Here is a 19,030-nt window from a genome sequence, read left to right as displayed (position 1 = left end):
CATACATGGGGTACATTTCCACATATATGCAGATGACACCCAACTCTATTTTTTCACCTCTCTTTGCGACCCCCAGTCCCCTGATGTTCTGTCAGCCTGCCTGTCAGATCTCAGCGGCTGGATGAGCGCAAACTTCCTTCAGCTGAACGTTGACAAGACAGAAGCCATACTCTTTGGCTCTCGTCAACGTCTAAAATCTCACGGCTCTCACCTCCTCCACCTACCCGACCTCTCCTTAAAACTCTCCGAACCCATACGCAACCTCGGCATCAGGTTTGACCCTCAATTATCCTTCCTCCCCCACATCGGGTCCCTCACCAGCACCGCTTTCGTCCACCTCCGACGCATTGCCCGTCTCCGCCAATACCTCTCCCCAAAAGCCGCTGAAACCCTGGTCCATGCCTTTGTCACCTCTCAGCTGGACTACTCGAACACCCTCCTCGCCGGTCTCCCATCCACTACCATCCATAAAATCCAAATCATTCAAAACTCTGCCATCCGCATTCTCACCCGCACAAAAAACTCCGCTCCCCGATCACCCCAGTCCTTGCCAGACTGCACTGGCTGCCTATCCCCGAGAGGATCGATTTCAAGGTCCTCAAGTCCCTGCACTCCTCTGCACTCCCCTACCTTTCTGACCTCCTCTCTCCTCAAAACAGTACCCGCTGCCTCCGTTCCTCCGGGTCTGGCCTCCTCCTCGTCCCCCGAGTCCTCCGCTCCACCCTCGGCGGCTGTGCCTTCAGCCACTATGCCCCGAGGCTCTGGAACTGCCTTCCTCACTCCCTTCGTCTCGCTCCCTCCCTTCCCATTTTCAGGTCTCTGCTGAAGACCTTTCTTTTCTACCGCGCCTTTGGTCACCTTCCTCCCCCTCCCCCTGGCTCGGTCCCGGGATCCGTTACGGTAAAGCGCTCTGAGATGCCGTCCGGCGTGGAGGGTGCTATATAAATCCAAGTTGTTGTTGTTGTTGTTCTTGGGCTCAGATAAAACTTCCACATGAATCAGAAATACAAAGTGTTCTTGGAATAAACCTCAACCCATCTACTTATAAATATCTCTGCACTAGGTTTAAGGAAGTGAATCTTGCTTTCGCTCACAAAATACACAGTCAATCCACTTTACAATATATCCTGTGAAGCGATTTGAGATGTCTCAATGATGTGATAAGGCACTAGATCAAATTATTATTAGCACTGCTTTGCCTGGACATAACCTGATAGCAACAAATGTGAGGAAGAATTCCCAGGTTATTTCACAGAAATCATACAGTACTTATAATTCGGTCACCAAAATAGCAAAAGATAATGTAAGTCAAAGTGTTTCAATTACATGGTAACGTTACATTGGTATTCACTGGAATAAATTTATTTAAAAATTCTGTTTGATATAAATAAGCCGGATTGAAAGCATTCTCCACCCACCATGAGTTACTAAATTCCCAAACTTCATGGGGGTGGGGGGGGGGGGGTGGCGGGGAATGGACTTTGTGAAGGCAACAAGCTAATATGAGAGTAGAAATTGATAGACTCCTTCTGATGGACAAGTGGGTAAAAGCACTTGGTGTATTATCAATCCATGTGAACACCCTCTAAATCACTAATCTGTGCTGTTAGTGTTTCTTGGCTAAAGGTAATAATTGACCTTTAGTGCCCAAGAACTGGTAGGAATAACAAAATCATCCAGGATACCAGCTCCTGATCGCAAGGAAAATATCAAGCACATCTGTGCTACTATTCCATGCCAATATGCAAAACTCTAGGCTCATATAAAGAGCAGCTACTTGGGCAAGGTACCACCAGAGGGAGGGAGCCCAGCAAGAGTGAAACCATATATCTGTAACATTCAACACATTGCAAAGGGAGAGAAAAGGAAGAAATCAGGCAGGAATAAAACAAAGATAAGGAAGGGTGTGGTACGGAGGCTCAATGCACTGAATTGGGAGGTTTGATCCCCAAGGCTGATCACATGAAGATTTTGGTTATTACACAACAAAAGCAGAGGCCAGGTACCAGTTGTGGGAACAAGCAGAGTCACCTCGACCTGTTCTCCTTAATTCCCAGTGGCTGACCACTCAGAGAGACCGAGATCAGGTCAATCATCTACTCCTCTGACTACTGCTGGATTACTAGGAAGACTAGGTGAATTAAATGAGAGGTTTCATACTTTTTTAATAAAAAAGACAGAGAATCAGTTATTTCTGCTCTATTCCTTACCATACAATTGTTTCACCCCCACCAATATTATTCCGAATCTTCTACCACTGCACTGTGTAGGTGTTTTGAAAGCAGGTTTTCAATATACTCACATGGCCATTAGCAACATCCAGTAAGTCCTTAACTCGGCAGCCTTTCACTGGTCCCATCTCATTGCAGATTCCCTCTTCAACCACTACATAATTAGTCTTGTAGGATGTGAGAATCATATAAATATCTTCTGCAGATCTCCGAGAGTACACCTGGTAGATCTGGAGACAGAAAGATCTTCTGAAAACAGATCATTTACAGCAAAGGTCCTGGTTGGGTGGATCTGGAAACTTCATGAAAAGGAACACACATCTGTGTTTTTATACAAGGATATCTCTATTAGTAGTGATATCTGACTACTTTACTAGGAGACATATCCTGGATGAGCCTCAATTTCCTTCAGCTCAATGTGGGCAAAACAAACCTTGAAGTTTAAGCATGTTCACCCATAAAATACACAGTGAATTCACTTTACAGTATACCCTGTGAAGCACAACGACATAAGGTGCTATATCAAATTCAAAGATTATTATTATTATTATCTGTTCCCAAGGAATGAATCATGGGCATATTCAGACAGTGTCAGCACTTGCCATGCTACTGCCAGATTCTTTGCCATTTCACCTGCGGAGGTGCTGGCTTTCTGCAGGGTATGAGTTTGCCCGGGGACACACAGACACATAGACACACAGAGACACAGAGTTTCCTTGAGTTTCATCAATAATCAAAATGCAAGTAACCAGTGAAAGCACAAGTTTTCTGCTGCAAGTGAAGGTGGGAAGCTTCCTAACCTCTGAAGCAGAAAATAAGGACTTGACCCGCAAAACTCAGAGACACTTAATTTTGATTGTAAACCACCTTGATCCCCTCCTGAGCTCCGACTCATATATCCCTTGGCAACATAATAATCCACCTCTTAAATGTAAAGTGCTTTCAAGCGATCGTACGCACTAACTACATGTACTGCTTTCATAATGCATTTTTAGTGTTGTTGCAGCACCTCTTGGGTGCTGTCTTAAACAGGCAGAGAGGCCTGTACTAAATAGTCAAACACACACCAGTGCTAGGTAGAGGGGTCAGTCCACTGACAATGTTGGCATTGGTGACTTAGGGCTGGGACTGGCTACAGCATAAACACAGCATAAACACATCAAATTGGTCAAAATTGTGGAGGGTTTTCTCAATTTCATCCACTGGGGTACAGTTCCAATAGGTGCCAATTCTTCCCACCCAGAAATCAATTCTTCAGTGGACAGATTGAGCTAATAAAAGCACAAGTCAGCTTTAGAGATTTATTTCAGTATATAGCTACACATGGTAATACACAACATGCCATAATTATAGGAGGGAATGGACCTCTACCTGGCCAACTCTCCTACCTCCCCTGGACTTTGATTCCATCAGTCAACACCAAGTCATTATCATTGAGACCTTCAATGACCTCATCTCCTCTGGGATCTTCCCCCCACAGCCTCCAACCTCACAGACCCCCAACCCCCATAGTTCCCTGACTCTGACTGTCTCCTATTTACAATTGATCTTCAGTCCCTCTACACCTCCAATCCTCACCAGGACGACCTGCAGGCCCTCCCCTTCCACCTGGAACAGCGGCCAAAACAATCTCCACCACCACCACCCTCCTCCATCTGCCTGAACTTGTTCTGACATTAAACAACTTCACCTTCAAATCCACCCACTTCTTCCAAGTAAAACGTGTCGCTATGGGAACACATGGATCCCTGTCTGTTTGTAGGCCACCTGGAACACTCTTTGTTCTGGGCCTACTCAGGTCCCCTCCCGATCTGTTCCTCAGATACATCGATTACTGTACTGGAGCTGCTTCCTGGCTCTCGCACTGAGCTGGAACAATTCGCCAATTTCACTTCCACCCCTCCGTTACATTCACATGGTCCATCTCCGACTCTTCCCTTCCTCGACTTCACCATCTCGGGGCATAGATTATCCAGATAGCTTTTACAAGCCCACCAACTCTCACCGTTACTTGGACTACACTTCCTCCCAACCCACTGCGTGTAAAGACTCCATTCACATTTTCTAGTTCCTCGAACCTCCGCTGCATCTGCTCTGATGATGTCACCTTTCACACCAGAGCAGCTGAAATGTCTTCCTTTCTCCTCGGCCGAGAATTCCCCTCCACCATGCTTGCCACTTCAACTCTCCCTTCCACTTGCACTCTGACGTTTCCATCATGGTCTCCTACACTGTTCCAATGAAGCCCAGCGCAAGCTCAAGGAACAGCACCTCATCTATCTGCTAGGGACCTTACAGCCCTCTGGCCTCATTATCAATTTCAACCACTTCAGACCATAAGAACAGCTCTCATCTTCCTATCTCTCGTAACAGCTCACATTCCCCTTCACCCTCTTCAGTGACCATCAGCACATCATCTGGGTCCCAGACACACCCTTTCTCTGGTCTGCCTCTGGTGCCCTCCTTTGTTTTGCATCATTGACACCTCTTTAACCCATCATCCCCTGTCCTCCACCCCACTTTCTCCTTTGTCTTTCTGGCCGCGCCTTCCCTCTCTGTTTGTCCTTAAAACTTCTCCCTACCAACATCCCTCAGCTCTGACGAAGGGTCGTGGACCCGAAACTTTGACCCACTTTCCTTTCTGCATAGATGCTGCCTGACCTGCTGAGTGTTCCAAGCGATCCCTGTTTTTGTTTCAGACTTCCAGCATCTGCAGGATTTTACAATTTAGCAGAGGAGTGCTGTTCATTTGGGGGCAATACTATGACATCTAGAGTAATGTGTCGGTAAGCAGTTATTCAATTCAATGGAAAGTGCTCACCTCTTCTGTTCTTTTTCTTAGGTCCTTATCTGAATATAGTGGATGGGTGGTCACAGTCCGCCCTGTGCACAGCTTGACTGTTCCCATGAGCTGCATGCTGCCAGCCAGCACAGCAGCAGTAGGGGTTTGTTTTCTGTACAACAAGAATAAAGAAGTTGATTAAACGTATGAATTGAAACTGCAGCACTTAGTTGACATAGTTAAGATGTGAGTGGGTTGGGATGGTACAACATGATGTGTTGGTGTGCCAGTGCCTGAGACTGCCCGAAATGTAAGCTCTTCATCTGGACTGGACAGTCAGGTAGGAACAATGTGTAGAGAAGGGGGTCAGCCCCATGTCCACTCGCTCTTGCCTTTCAGCCACTAGCTTCAGAGTAGCACATTCAGTGATTTGATACAGTATTTCTCAACTAATGGTATAGTAGGCAGTGCAGAAAGCACGAGTGAGAAATACATTAATCAAAAGGGAGGTAGATCGGAGCCATTTTAAACATACTAAAGGGTTTTACATAGAATCCACAGCACTGAACCCAAACCATTTGACCCATCTAGTCCGTTCCAGTGTTTATACTGCAGCCATCCTAATCCCTCCTCCTGAGACTCCTCTTATCCCTCTATTTCCTTCTTCTTTGCTTCTGCAGGTTTCTCGGGATTAAGTTTAAAATTGTGGAAATAAACTATATTCTAATGTTAAATATCTACCTTCTGAGATTGCTGAACTTTAGTTTAAAAAGTACATTTTGAATTCTAAAAGATTGTACATGTAGTGTATCCAGACTCTAAAAGGTGTTCGACTTTTTAGAGAGTCTCCTCCACTAACTGAGGTCATTGGGCATCAAAGTAAGACATGAACATGGATTCAAAATTAACTAAACAGAAGGAAGCAGACTGTCATTGTTAGGAGACCTGGGTCAAAATGAGTGGAGGGATTGAACGCGGGGGTCTGTACTGAGATCCCTCTTGTTCCTTGTAAACACGAATAACCTGGATTCGCAGACTCAGTGCAAGGTAGTTGCATTTGCAGATGACAACAAGAGGGGTCGAAATGTGGACTAAGCAGCAGATAGCAAATGTCTTAGAAAGAGAGCTTGATAGGGTATTGACATGGCCTCGCGACTTGACTTCTTAACTGAAAATGTCCATGACATTAAAAAATTGTTAAAAAAAAGCTAATATATTCTATAAATATATCCTCACCAGAATTTTTAGTCCAACAAATATAAAAACATATAGTGTGCATTGTACCACACTTAATATTTTTACTGTGAATTAGCATTACGTGGAAGTGCAACATACAGCATGCTACTGCCGAGAGTTTAGAACTTAGTTACAAATAACACTGCATTATCTGAAGTGAGTTAACTAATCTTCCTGAAGCCACTTACTTAACTACCTGATATCAGCTTCCTGTTACTGAAAGGTACACAAATCTAGAATGATGAATATCCGCAAACATGTTAAATGAGGGTTTGCGTTATATAGCACCTGCAGGTATGAAAGTACTGAACGAGATAAGAGTGAGAGGATGGCAGTGCAGTTAACTAAATGCCAACTGACTGAAATTAAATCGGGAATTTTATCACTGAAAATAAATAGTTCTTTACATTCCTTGCTAAATTACTTCAGCTACTTACAGCCTACCATGTTGCTGCTAGGCAACAAAGGCTAAAGTTTTACGCTGTACAAACAGACCACAATCCTAGGCTCAGAAAAGAATCACACACCAAACATTCTTCTGTGTACAGAGTATTTATATAAATTCTTAAGGATAAATGATAAAACAAAGGTGTAGAAACCAGGTATTGAAGGTATTAATTCCAATATGGTATTGAAGTGGTCAAATACTACACGAAAGGGGAACCACAACAACTTGCATTTATATCATAAGATTGGTCTGGATGAAGATGACCTCTCAGCACACTCAATTTCATCCCTCCAGAACACCTGCCCCGACCATCCCCTCATCACAGCATCAAGCTGCTTTTCAAATGAGTCTTGTGTCCTGGCCCCCACCACACTGTCCTGGCCTCTCGCCACTGAGGAGAGTGAGCATTTCATTCCAGACATCGGGAAATTTTTATTTGTGCAGAACTCCCAGCAGGTTAGTTTATATATGCTTAACCATTGGGATGATCAAAATATTCTCTCTCTTTCTCTACAGCTGTGACTGGATAGTAGAAAAAGGCAATGATTAGAGGCTAAGATTCTGCTAAGACACGAGGTTAAATGATAATAATAATCCTTGCATTTGATGTAGTGTCTTATCACGTCGTTGAGACGTCTCAAAGCACCTCTGACAAAGCAACACGGCCCTAGCACTGTATTGGAAGAGCTAGACTGTGTGATTCCAAGTCTTGATATGGGGCTTCAAAGCGGTCAGAGCGCTATGTACTGCTATGCAGGCTGATGTCCTGCTTCTGCAACAAAGTAATGGACCAACCAGTTAAAACATTGCTGTAAATGAAGTTGGTACAGGTTGTTATGACGCTCAGCTGTATGCAGAGTGGAGGCTGCTGAAAAGAGCCTGATAGACATGGTTCCAGCTCGGCACGAGGCCTTCTGCACTAACTAAGAATCTGCTCTGCGTCACTCCGGGACCTGCCTTTGTTTTATCTGACTGTGTCCAACAAGCCATCTGAGCTGGCCTACAAAAGGAGGGTCATGGTCTGCCTGAAGAAATTGGACCACAAGATTGTGTACCCCCACTCCTCATTACACTCACAAATTGGTGATTAAATGCACAATAATAACAAAAGCTGGTTCTAATTAGTACTCCATGGAGTTAATTCCCTGAAAGTTTGATTGTTTAGTTTATAGTTTAAGCCCACCTCAAGACTTTGACCGCATTTCAGTCGTCTTTTTCGCACCCACCCCAAATCTCTTTAGCTCCCTCTCCCCCACTACCCCTGGCTCAGATTGTGAATCACTTTGAGACATTCTTCAAAGTGAAAGGTGCAATACAAATATAAATTGTATTATATAGGGCTAAATACAGAGTGACTTTTCAGGGCTGGCTATGTGCAGTAAAATATTCTTCACAATACATTCTTAGTAATGTTCTTCACATTACGAAGAGCTCGTCGGAAAAAACATCAGTAGGAATGCTGACGGAAATAGTGCCTCAACATGCCAGGCCTGTCTACCACAGGGAATACTACTGACTGCGAGATCATGGTCAAAGCAGGAATTGTATAGGTTACTGTGAAGCACATTGGGTTCCCTGAAAAAGTCTCACTTTACGTACCTGGATGGGAGGCAGCATTGCCTCTACCATGTTTCTCCAATGAACATTTTCTCAGCACTGGTACAGCAACAAAATAAAAGGCAGTGTTTGCGCAAAATGTTTTAATCTCCTCGAAAATGTCAAAACATTCTTTTGGAAAGGAAAGAATTAAGTCTTTCTGATCCACTGTGACAAACAGGATCCCCAACAACAAATAGCAGCAACAACAGCAGTAACACACACTCTATTTCATTCAGGAATTGAGCAGGAAGATGAGACTTCGGTTTAACGTTTTACACTAAGGATGGCTCCAACAATGCAGCACTTCCAGGGTTTCCCTATCACTGCACTGGAGTATCCGCCTGGATTACATGAATTCAAAGTGGGACTTGACCCATGATCTTCTGACTCAGAGCTGAATATGCTACCAACCGAGTCAATTTGACTTAATTATATCTTAAAAAGGTTTGATCCTGTCCTTAACCAATCACTAAGCCTACATACCTTCCAGTCTGTGTGCTTTACCCTCCGTAATCCAGTTTTACTAACACCAATTATAGTATTGCAACTGCTGTCGTGACTAAGATCAGCTAACTCAGGCCAGACTGGGACGACATATTTAACACCATCTAATTTGCCTCACGTGAAAGAAGCACAAGGCAAAGATCAGATACGTTATATAGTGCAGGCACAAAGGTACACCTCACCTGATCCAATTCATCAATTCCACTGTATCAGTATCATAGAATTCTTGAAGTTCAGAGAGTTCATCCATAACTTCTGGAAAGAACTGAGAAAAAACAAGGAGAGAACACCATTGTCTGAATCATTTGCCTTTACTCTAACACACCATCTTTTTACAGTGGTTAGCATTGTAGCCAATAAATGTTATCTATTCTCTCTCTCTTTTCCCAGACATTGTTGCTTCTCGTCACCCCAAGGTTTCGCTATTCTGGGACACCGAGTATCTGCAATGCTGCTCGGCAAGTAGTGGCTCAATAATAAGACGGTGAATCAGTAACAGCACTGACATTCTCGCTTGGACCAATCTATCCCTTTTGCCTTGCAGGTGGCAGACAAACCAACATTTTGTTTGACTGCTGACCAGCCAGCCTTTGTCTCCTCAATCCCAGTTGAGTCCCAGACCTCACTTACCTCCCTTCCAAGGAAGTTGGTTTTGAAAATGACACAGTGCTCATTTCTAACAACCTTGAAAGGATGAGTGGATCCACCTGAACCCAGAACCTTCTCATCCCAAGTTTGGTGCTTAACTAACATGAGCGACAACAGATGTTCCATCAGCAGAAATGTTGCCGGAAATAGGCCTCGACATGCCAGGCGTGTCTACCGCGGGGAATTTAAGTGCAGTAGGTTAACTAGGTTAATATCTAGGGATACTAAGATGGGATCTCACATCTCCTACTGCCCAAAAGCTAACATACATGTGGTTCACATACTTTTCAGTTACTGCAAAACGTTTAGTGATATACTTACATCCCTCCACATGCTGAATCCAATTATTGTTGGAACTGCGGTACTTAACATGAGAGCCTAGTTTAAAAGCACAAAGGATTAATTTTCAATACGCTTTCTATCTAAAACAAACAGCTTCTTGCTTCAGGTATATTGCATATTGTTCAATGGATAATTACTATCTCTCAGTCAGACAAGAGGCTGGAGTGCACAGAAATCTCTTGCTGTGGTTAACACTTTACAGCCCAGATGCTGGAACTCACAGCAGCAGAGTTTGTTTGGCAATTCTGGGAGGGAGGGGAATAAGAGGTGGGTGTGGAGAACACAGGGACAGGTTGGCAGAAACAAAGCCACGAGAGACTCGAAAGGGGTATTGTATAATTACTTGCAAAGCATACAGCTATTTCAGTTACAGACTGATGTATAATTAACCAACGATCAAGACTCAAATCTCATTTGTAGTAATTATTATATTGTATATTATGCCCTAGTTTTAACAACTTGAACTTATATAAGCCTTCCATGAAGGATAATTGTCTTGAAGCGCTTAAATCCTTTAGAATAAAAATACAGTAAAATTTTCTAATATTGCAGAAAGAGTAAATTGTGCCCACTTTGCAACAGCAACAATTTGCATGTGTATCGCGCCCTTCACATGAGGTAGCATCTCGGAGCACTTAAGTTTTATCAACTGCAATAAAAGTTAAGTAAATTATATGAATGCAAAGCAAATTTTACAAGTGCCTAGCTAGCTGCAAGGCTATTTCGCAATGAATCGACAATCCAGCCTCAATAGGTGGAAGCGCAACAAATAATGTTTGTCCCTCCCTAACACCTTCTCCCCTACGTTATTTAGGGAAGATTTGACACTCACCAAGGTGAACGCGGGCATAGGAACATTGTCTTACTTCTTAAGACAACTGAGCAAAGTGGACAAGCACCAATAGCAAGAGGATCGAATCTGGCTTCACTGGGGCACTGACAACCTTACTGTGAACATCACAAGAGCTGTTACAAGAAATAGAAAGTGTACAAGCTCCAAATAAAGAGAGGCTATTTCCACGAATTGGCAAGTCAGGGTTCCATCCTCAGCAACAGCTGCTATGCCCTTGATCAGAACACAAATTTGCCATAAAAATACAAGTTCAAACAGAGGCATACTATATCCAAATGTTTATTTTGTGTGCTTTTGACACTCAGTTTAAGAAATTCAGGAAAAAAAGTCACTGCAACATTATTATTGCTGAAACTATAAGTAAAACAGCAGCAATTTATAACTAAAAAGGCTTAATTTGATAAGAATCAAAGAGAAACAGGCTGAACTCACCAGAAACACTGGAGGTATTGTTTTCAGCCGGAACCACTTAAACACAGTCAACCAGAGCTGAGGAGCACAAACACCAAAGGCAGTGAACATACAGGCGTAAGGTGTCCACAAATACTTCAACCTGGGAAGGACACAATGTGCAGTAACAGGTGTTACAGGGCAGGACATTATTCAGAACAGTTCAATCAACAAAATACAGTCACTACATATTACAGTAAATCCTGTGAAGTGCTTTAGATGTCCTTCTGACGTGAAAAGCGTTAAATCGAATGCAAGGATTATTATTGTAAAGGAAGGTAAACAGTGCCACCTGCTGGCCGTTTGCAGAACCACTTCACTTTCCTTTCGCAACACAAGTTACCAACTTAATTTGTATGTATGTTTTTGCAGTCTAAAAACTACTGCACAAAAGAAAAAGAAAATGGAAATGTTAATATACACGGTCCCTTTCATGCACTGTGACCATTAATGGGGAATAACTGCCTCCTAAGAAACTTTAACCCAAAGATCTCACAAGAATAAAGCAACACCAGCAGAAGGCAGCCATTCCTTACCATAGAAACCACTATTTGTATTACACATAAAACTAGTTTAATAAAACAGGAGTTCATTCCCACTCCACATAACAAAGATGTGTATTATCTATAAATCATTAAGTAAGTCACTGAATTTTACTGGCACATATTATTAACACCTCGGCTGTCCTCGCGAACGGTGCAGAAATAAGGTGAAACGGGCAAAGCAATCACTCAAAGGCCTAATGTTCATTTTTTCTATTAATTGCTCACAACAGCCACCATCTCTCACCTCTGAATTTTAATCTCTCTTCTAACATCAAAAAGAACTTGGCCTCACTATCTCCTCTCATCTCAAGTGGGATTATTATAATATGTTAATATCATATTATCATCAAATCTCTTCTGAATTCAAATCAGCCTCCGTGGAGCTCTTTCTTCTTTACTGCTTAACATTCCTCATCAGAAAACCAGCTGCCAAATTGAAACTGAATTTTAAGACTTCTGGAATTTTGCACTTCAATCTGAATTCAATGATTTTAAAGCTAAGACTGTGAGAAATGTCAACAACAACAACTTGCATTTATATAGGGCCCTTCACTCAGGGAGGGTCTCGGAGTGCTTAACATTGGTGTGGTTTGACTTTGAGCTGGAAGGGGAGGGATGGACGTGACCGAAGGCACAGCCAAAAAGGAAACACTTCAGGTGTGATATTAAGACGGGCAAAGAGGGGGCAAGACTTAAGGATTGACGGAAGGACTCAGATCTTTAATCGGTAATGATCCTCTATTTCTCTCAATGCCTCAAAGACACAGTTTATAAATCTCTCACACATCTCTCGCCTCTGACGGTTCAGCTCTAATCTTCCTTCTTCGATTACAAGTCGTGGCCTCACTATCTCCTGCAAACTCAAAGCGGATTATCACATCTCCTCTGTTGTCAAAGCAGCTCCTTCCTCTTTCATGGCCAACATTCCCACCGACCCCCCCCCCCACCCCACCCCTTCAACACTGGAACAGTGATCCCATAGCTGGACAGGCTCTTCGAGCACGTCTGCCTCACCTCAAGGCAAGGTACATGAAAAGGTTTGCTGTTTAATAGGCAACCCTTCACTCTCATCTGTCGCCATCCTATCTCAGTCTGCCTAAACCTTTTCTATCTGTTATGGTCAATACTCTCCTGAGCTTTCTTTGCGTGTTTCTATCAAGGTCTAAATATGCTGTCCCCTCTAGAGTTCCCTCCCAGCTTTCTCACGATGTTATAAATCAAACTTCATCTCAATGTCTCATTCTCTAATGTTTTCTGCCCCCAGGATTCCTAACCTTTAGTCATTCTGTCCTCATGCAATTCACAAGCTGTTGATAATAATAATAATCCTTGCATTTGATACAGCGCCTTAGCATGTCTTTGACACGTCTCAAAGCGTTTCACACAATAATAATAATGCACAAACTTCTCATTTTTACTATTGCTCCTTTTAGCGTTGGACATCTAGTGTCCTGGACCACAGGCCTTGGCTCTTTATCTTGGTTTCTCAGCAAAAGAGACAAAGCATTGTGAAACCTCAGTGATTGTACTCACCCCTGGAACATCAGTGCCAGCGAGCCAAACAGCACCGTGTGGAACATGTGGTAAACTACCTCCGGCCTCTGCCCAATCATTGTGTTCTCCAGAGAACCATCACTCGTTTGAGGCACATTACTGCAGGAGAACAAGGCAACCGAGAATTAACTCATCAAGGGGATCTGTCCATCTGTGGCACAAAGTGACTTTAGAGGTGCTTCCTGTGCAAGTCATGCCAGTACGCAAGTCTTTAGTTAACTTAAAATTTCTCCTGAACAATGTGACTGCCTTTACTATAATTCATTGTCCTGGGCAAAGTGCATCAACAACAACAACAAGATTACATTTGTATAGCGCCTTTCACGTTGGGAGGATATCCCAAGGCGCTGGACAGTATACAGAATTTCAGACCCGAGCTGGGGTTGGGGGGGGGTAAGGGAGGGGAGGGGAAGTGGGGGTGACCGATGGCATGGTCAAAGAGGAGGGTCTTGAGGAGGGACTTGAAGGAGGCTAAGGAGGGGGTGAGGCGGAGTGATTGGGGGATGGAATTCCAGAGGTTGGGAGCAGAGTGGCTGAAGGCTCTCCCCCAATGGTGGGGCGGGTGGGTCGGGGGAAGTAGAGCAGGCCAGAGCCGGCTGAGCGGAGGGAACGGGCGGGTTGGTAGGAGGTTAGGAAGTCACAGGGGTAGGGTGGGGCGAGGCCATGGAGGGCTTTGTATGTGAGGACCAGAATCTTGAACTGGATCCTCTGAAGGATAGGGAGCCAATGGCAGCGCAGGTCATGGCTTGAATGTGGGGGAGAAAAGACAGTTGAGGGTCGAACAAGACATCTAGGTTCCTGCCTGGCTTGGTGAGTTGAAGTGTGCAACTATGGAGGTTGATGTTACCAGAGAACTGAGGTGCTGAGGCGCTGGTGCGAGTCAATCAGGAGAGCCTCAGTCTTGTTCACATTCAACTGTAGGAAATTTGCCCTCATCCAGGATTTGATGTCCGACAGGCAGTCTGTCAGGACAGCAGTGGTCCTGGAGTGAGGGTGGAGGCAGAAAGATAGAGTTGGGTGTCATCCGCATACATATAGAAGTTGACTCCATGTCTGCGGATGATGTCACCAAGGGGGAGCATGTAGATATTAAAGAGGAGAGGGCCAGATCTGACAGTGCGGGGGCTATAGGAGAAACCGTTAGAGGCAACGAAGTGGAGACGGTGAGTGAGATAATCTCTCTCACCATATCATTACAATGATGCCCTTCTGACTCTCTCAAAACAGCTCAAATTTATGTGAAAGAAATGTTTCAAAGGGCATTGCAGAATGAAATTAAAATTGGCATGAAGGGTGTTCTACAGACAATCCCAGCAGTTAATAAATGGGGGAGTGAATTTAGATGAGGAGAGGGAAAAAGAACCTATGAAAATTATGTGAATTCATTTTTTTGAAAAAAGTTTACTTTCAAGAAAATGGTCTAAAGATAGAAATCATCTCTTATGAGTTTGCAGTTTGAATAACATTGCTGTCTATCTATATCACACTATGTGGAATCCATGTGCAAACAAACACTTGCACAAAGGGAATTACAGATACCCTGAATAATGCAATTAACCAATAAAAACAATTTATTTCCTTTTCATTGGCTGTATAATTAAGGACACCTACTGTAATTTCCTCTGACATGTTTTACACATGGTTTGCATATGGCGCACAACAGATCCCAATGTTATTCATATTCTAGTAAAATAGCATGTTGTGTAATCACAGAGCACTCCTTTAAATGTCAGGAGAGATCAATCCGTCTATTTCCCCTAACCCCGGAGTCCCTAAGCTGGATTTCTCCATACATACCAGAATTTCTTGAAAACTACTTCGAAGGTTGAGAAAAGGCAGATTAGCAGTGCTGTCACACAGAAGGGAAGAAGACAGGTGTGCGTAAGACGGATAAAGAAATCCTGCGATGGGCTCTGAAAGGTTTCCTGACACAGCAGCAAGTTTGTATTGAAGTCCCTGTCAATGAAAGGAGAAAACGTGCAGACAATCAGAAAACTTCCCTGTACAACTGTAGTACGTCACTTCATGGAGCTCTGTAGGTTAGCACTAGACTTGATTTCAAATCCTCGGCTACCCAATCTTTCACGTTTTGTCCACAAAAATAGTCAATTCACTTTACAGTATATTCTGTGAGGCGCTTTGAGATGTCTCAAAGACGTGATAAGGCGCTAAATCAAATGCAAGGATTATTATAATATATTGATAAAATGAACTGTTTCTGTGAATAAAAACAGAGAGCTGGAAAAACTCAGCAGGTCAGGCAGCATCTATGGAGAAAGGAAAACGAGTCAACGTTTCGGGTCCACGAACCTTCGTCAGAACTGATGACGAAGAACTGAACTGACCCTTCGTTAGAACTCACTTTCCTTTCTCCATAGATGCTGCTTGACCTGCTGAGTTTTCCCAGCTCTCTCTGTTTTTGTTTCAGATTCCACCATCTGCAGTATTTTGTGTTCTGTTCATGTTTCTGTGAATATATGTTAAGAGATTCTGCTCTAGATTTATGAGCATAAATTGTTGAATTATGTTAATTTGTTGAATTCAGATTTAACTTTGAAGTCGGTTTTCTGTAGTTCTTAAAAGAAATTTGAATTACATAGAAACATTACAGTATGGAAACAGGCCATTTAGCTCAACTAGTCTTAGCCAGTGTTTGTACTCTACCTAAGCCTCCCCCACCTAATGTCCCTCTATTTCCTTCTCCTTCAGGTATCCATCAAGTTTCCTCTAGCTTCATAAATGGGTCACCCTGCAACATATACACTTAACAAGCAGATGAAGCACACACATATAGCACAAGTGTTTATTGATACTACATTAAAATAAGACTCTAAGCTTCATCAATACCTAGCACAAACATTTCAAACAATAAATAACCATTGCATTTGATAGAGCGCCTTTCACATCAGGAGGATGTGCATCTTATGAAAGGAAGAGACAAGTGCTCCAGGATTAACTGGTATTGTGACAGGAATAAGCTCAACATTACCTTGTAGTGTTCAAGTCAAACTTTGCTTCAAAGAACTTTAAAATGTGTTCATTTTCTTCTTCGGGGATCATTTTCTGAGTATTCAAAATGTAAATGATAAATTTAAACTTTGCAGTCAAAGTCAATTATACAATAGTTACAAAATCTCGTAAATGGTTGGTTTAGTACCCTCAGTGTTGCCTGCAAAACCTAACTTACTAGCGGTATTCCCATGATAATCACATTTTCATGCTTTGATGTTACTAAATGTCTGAGTCTCTTACCCACCTCCTTATAAGTGAGGCACAGCTATATTAAAGGGTATTAAAAACAATGTTCCCCTGCAGCTGTCTCTTCACGTCTGCATACATTCAATTGATCAAAATGATTGAGAAAAAATTGATGAAATAATCAACTGGAAAAAACAGTTTAGACATGTTGTTCAGATGTATTATTTTACAATATCCAGCAGGGCAAGAGGCAATCTTCAATAAACTAGTGCAAAACATGTGACAAATCTAAAGCCCATAGAAAGCTGCTGTTTCTCTCCAATACAGTACTGCACTTCTACTTACCTTGATCACAAGGTTTAAAGTCAATGCAACTGTGAAAACCAAGTAGAAATGAAGCAGTAATTTCATCAGCCTTACTACAAAGTGGCCATTTTTCAGATTTTGCTGTCAAACAAAAACAAGAGAGAAAATAATTAGAATTAAGGCTCGTCAATCAGTCCCTCCACCCACACCCCCCCAGCTCCGACCACTCCTCACAGCTCTCATCCCCAGCTCGGGTGCCCGCACAACAATATCAAACTCTTTGGGAAGTCCTCCCAATGTGAAAGGCGCTATATAATTGTAAAGTTGTATTTTATTGGAGAGAATTTCCATTTCATTAAAGAAAATCTGACCTTGTTCAAGTATTAAGCTCCAGTCAAATGAATTCACAAAGTTGATAGTAGCCGTGAATATTTTTGATAACTAAGGAGGATGTGAAATGGAATCCATTATTGTTGAACTCAAATGAAAAGTGGAATCCTGTAGCAGTGATTTAACGCACTCAACTCGCGAGCGAGAGGACCTGGGTTTGATTCCTGAGCAGAGTGAAATGTTAGGTAAGTTTTCTTATTCCACATGCCTCTGTTTTACCTAGCAGTAAGTAGGAACCTGGTTGTAAGCCAATTGACGGATCATTTTCCAGGGGTAATAATCCCTCCCTAAATGCACTCAATCCACCAATGTTTGTTGGGCACTGCTGTACGTAATTGGCTGCCGTGTTTCGCCCACAAAATACACAGTCAATCCACTTTACAATACATTCTGTGAAGCGCTTTGAGTTGTCTCAGGCCCTATATCAAATGCAAGTATTAGTATTATATTGCAAAAGGCAAAACTTTTTGAAAAAAGGACCCAAGTCTGGTTCAGCCACCTGAATGTACTTTGCAAGCTGTGAGGCACCTAGGAAGCTCAGCAAAGGGGAAGCCAGCAAAGCAGAATTTCTGAACTGCAAAAAATATCCTAATCCAAGGCACACCAAATACATCCTGTATACATCAGTCACCTGCAAATAAAAAGACAATCCTTCACTATTTTACAACGGCATTAGCATTCCCACACAAAAATAACAAAACATTTTTACACTGAAATGATTTGTGTGAATCAAGAACATTTGGGGGATTCGCTGAATTTCTCTATTGTTATTCAAATAGGTAGCAAAGTCACTTTTGTACATCTTGGATTTCTTTTTAAATTACAATTATGTAGTGTGAAATCTTCTAGGATAGTCTGTACATTAAAACCCTTTTATTAAGCTCTCTGATTATAACCATGACCTCAAATCTAACTCACGTCGCTCAGGGCTCCCACAGTAATTAAGCAAGCATATAAAAAGTACCCTCTTCTGAGGATTCTAGTAATAGGTTTTGCAAAGATTTCCAAAGACAACTTTATGAATAAAGTCCAATATGGCTGAAAGATTGATTGCACTGTAACTTGAAATTTATTCCACCGAGACTTGCATTAAAAATGTAGACGGATATTTGGAAATGATAGATTGGATCACCCTAACCTTTCATCCTTTGTTGGAGAGCACAATATAGCTTTATTCAAATGTTAACCTGCCTCACGCTGATTACAATTTTGCAACAAAAAGTTAAGACATCCCAACCACAATTACAATACAAATTTATATAACGCCTTTCATGTTGGGAGGGTGTCCCAAGGCAGTGGACAGTTCAGGGTTTGAATCCAAGCTGGGGGTCAGGGCAAGGGCTGGAGAAGATGACCGAAAGCTTGGTCAAAGAAGAAGGTCCTTGAAGGAGGCAAGGGAGGGGTGAGTCTTCTGAAAGGATTCCTAGATGAAGTCCTAGAGAATGGGAGCAGATAAGCTGAGAGCCATGCCACTGATGCTGGGGAAGCAGGCCAGTGCCCGCTGAGGGGAGGGAGCTGCCAGAGGGTTTGAGAAGGTCGTAGAAGTAGGGTGAGGCAAGGGATTTAAAGGTTAGATCCAGGATCTTGAATTCGATCCGTTTGGGTATGGGGAGCCAGTGAACTGTCCTTTCTCCCCCACATCCGCGCAATGACCGGCACTGCCTACCACCACCTCCGCAACATTGCCAGACGCCACTGCCTCACCCCTCAGGCTGCTGAAACGCTCACACACACATTTGTCACATCAAGACTCGATTACGGAAACTGCCTCCTCATTGGCCTTCCCAACTCTTCCCTTCCCTTCATAAGCTGCTCTTCCCTGCAAAACTCTGCTGCTCGTGTACTCTCACGCACCAGGCACCCTGACCCCATCACTCCCACCCTCGCCTGACTCCACTGGCTCCCCATCCCTCAGAGGATCGAATTCAATATCCTCGTCCTCAC

General features: G+C 43.0%; 1 protein-coding gene across 2 annotated transcripts in view; it reads right to left on the bottom strand.

The window, feature by feature from the left end:
• LOC103175135 (dpy-19 like 4) overlaps window positions 1-19,030 on the bottom strand; it is a 49,600-nt gene that overhangs the window by 3,357 nt on the left and 27,213 nt on the right. The window contains exons 9-18 of one of the 2 annotated variants that reach the window (XM_007887924.2): window positions 17,586-17,717; window positions 16,736-16,837; window positions 16,182-16,255; window positions 14,990-15,148; window positions 13,172-13,291; window positions 11,076-11,196; window positions 9,770-9,826; window positions 8,983-9,065; window positions 5,053-5,185; window positions 2,303-2,461 (exon numbers count right to left, since the gene is read on the bottom strand). In XM_007887924.2, coding sequence (XP_007886115.1) covers window positions 2,303-2,461; window positions 5,053-5,185; window positions 8,983-9,065; window positions 9,770-9,826; window positions 11,076-11,196; window positions 13,172-13,291; window positions 14,990-15,148; window positions 16,182-16,255; window positions 16,736-16,837; window positions 17,586-17,717 — 1,140 coding nt within the window. The remainder of the gene's footprint in view (window positions 1-2,302; window positions 2,462-5,052; window positions 5,186-8,982; window positions 9,066-9,769; window positions 9,827-11,075; window positions 11,197-13,171; window positions 13,292-14,989; window positions 15,149-16,181; window positions 16,256-16,735; window positions 16,838-17,585; window positions 17,718-19,030) is intronic. The other variant, XM_007887926.2, reaches the window with a different exon arrangement.

This window comes from Callorhinchus milii, unplaced genomic scaffold (assembly GCF_018977255.1).
Source record: "Callorhinchus milii isolate IMCB2004 unplaced genomic scaffold, IMCB_Cmil_1.0 Scaffold2, whole genome shotgun sequence".
In the NCBI taxonomy this organism is placed as follows: domain Eukaryota; kingdom Metazoa; phylum Chordata; class Chondrichthyes; order Chimaeriformes; family Callorhinchidae; genus Callorhinchus; species Callorhinchus milii.
This window is presented reverse-complemented; position numbering and strand designations above follow the sequence as displayed.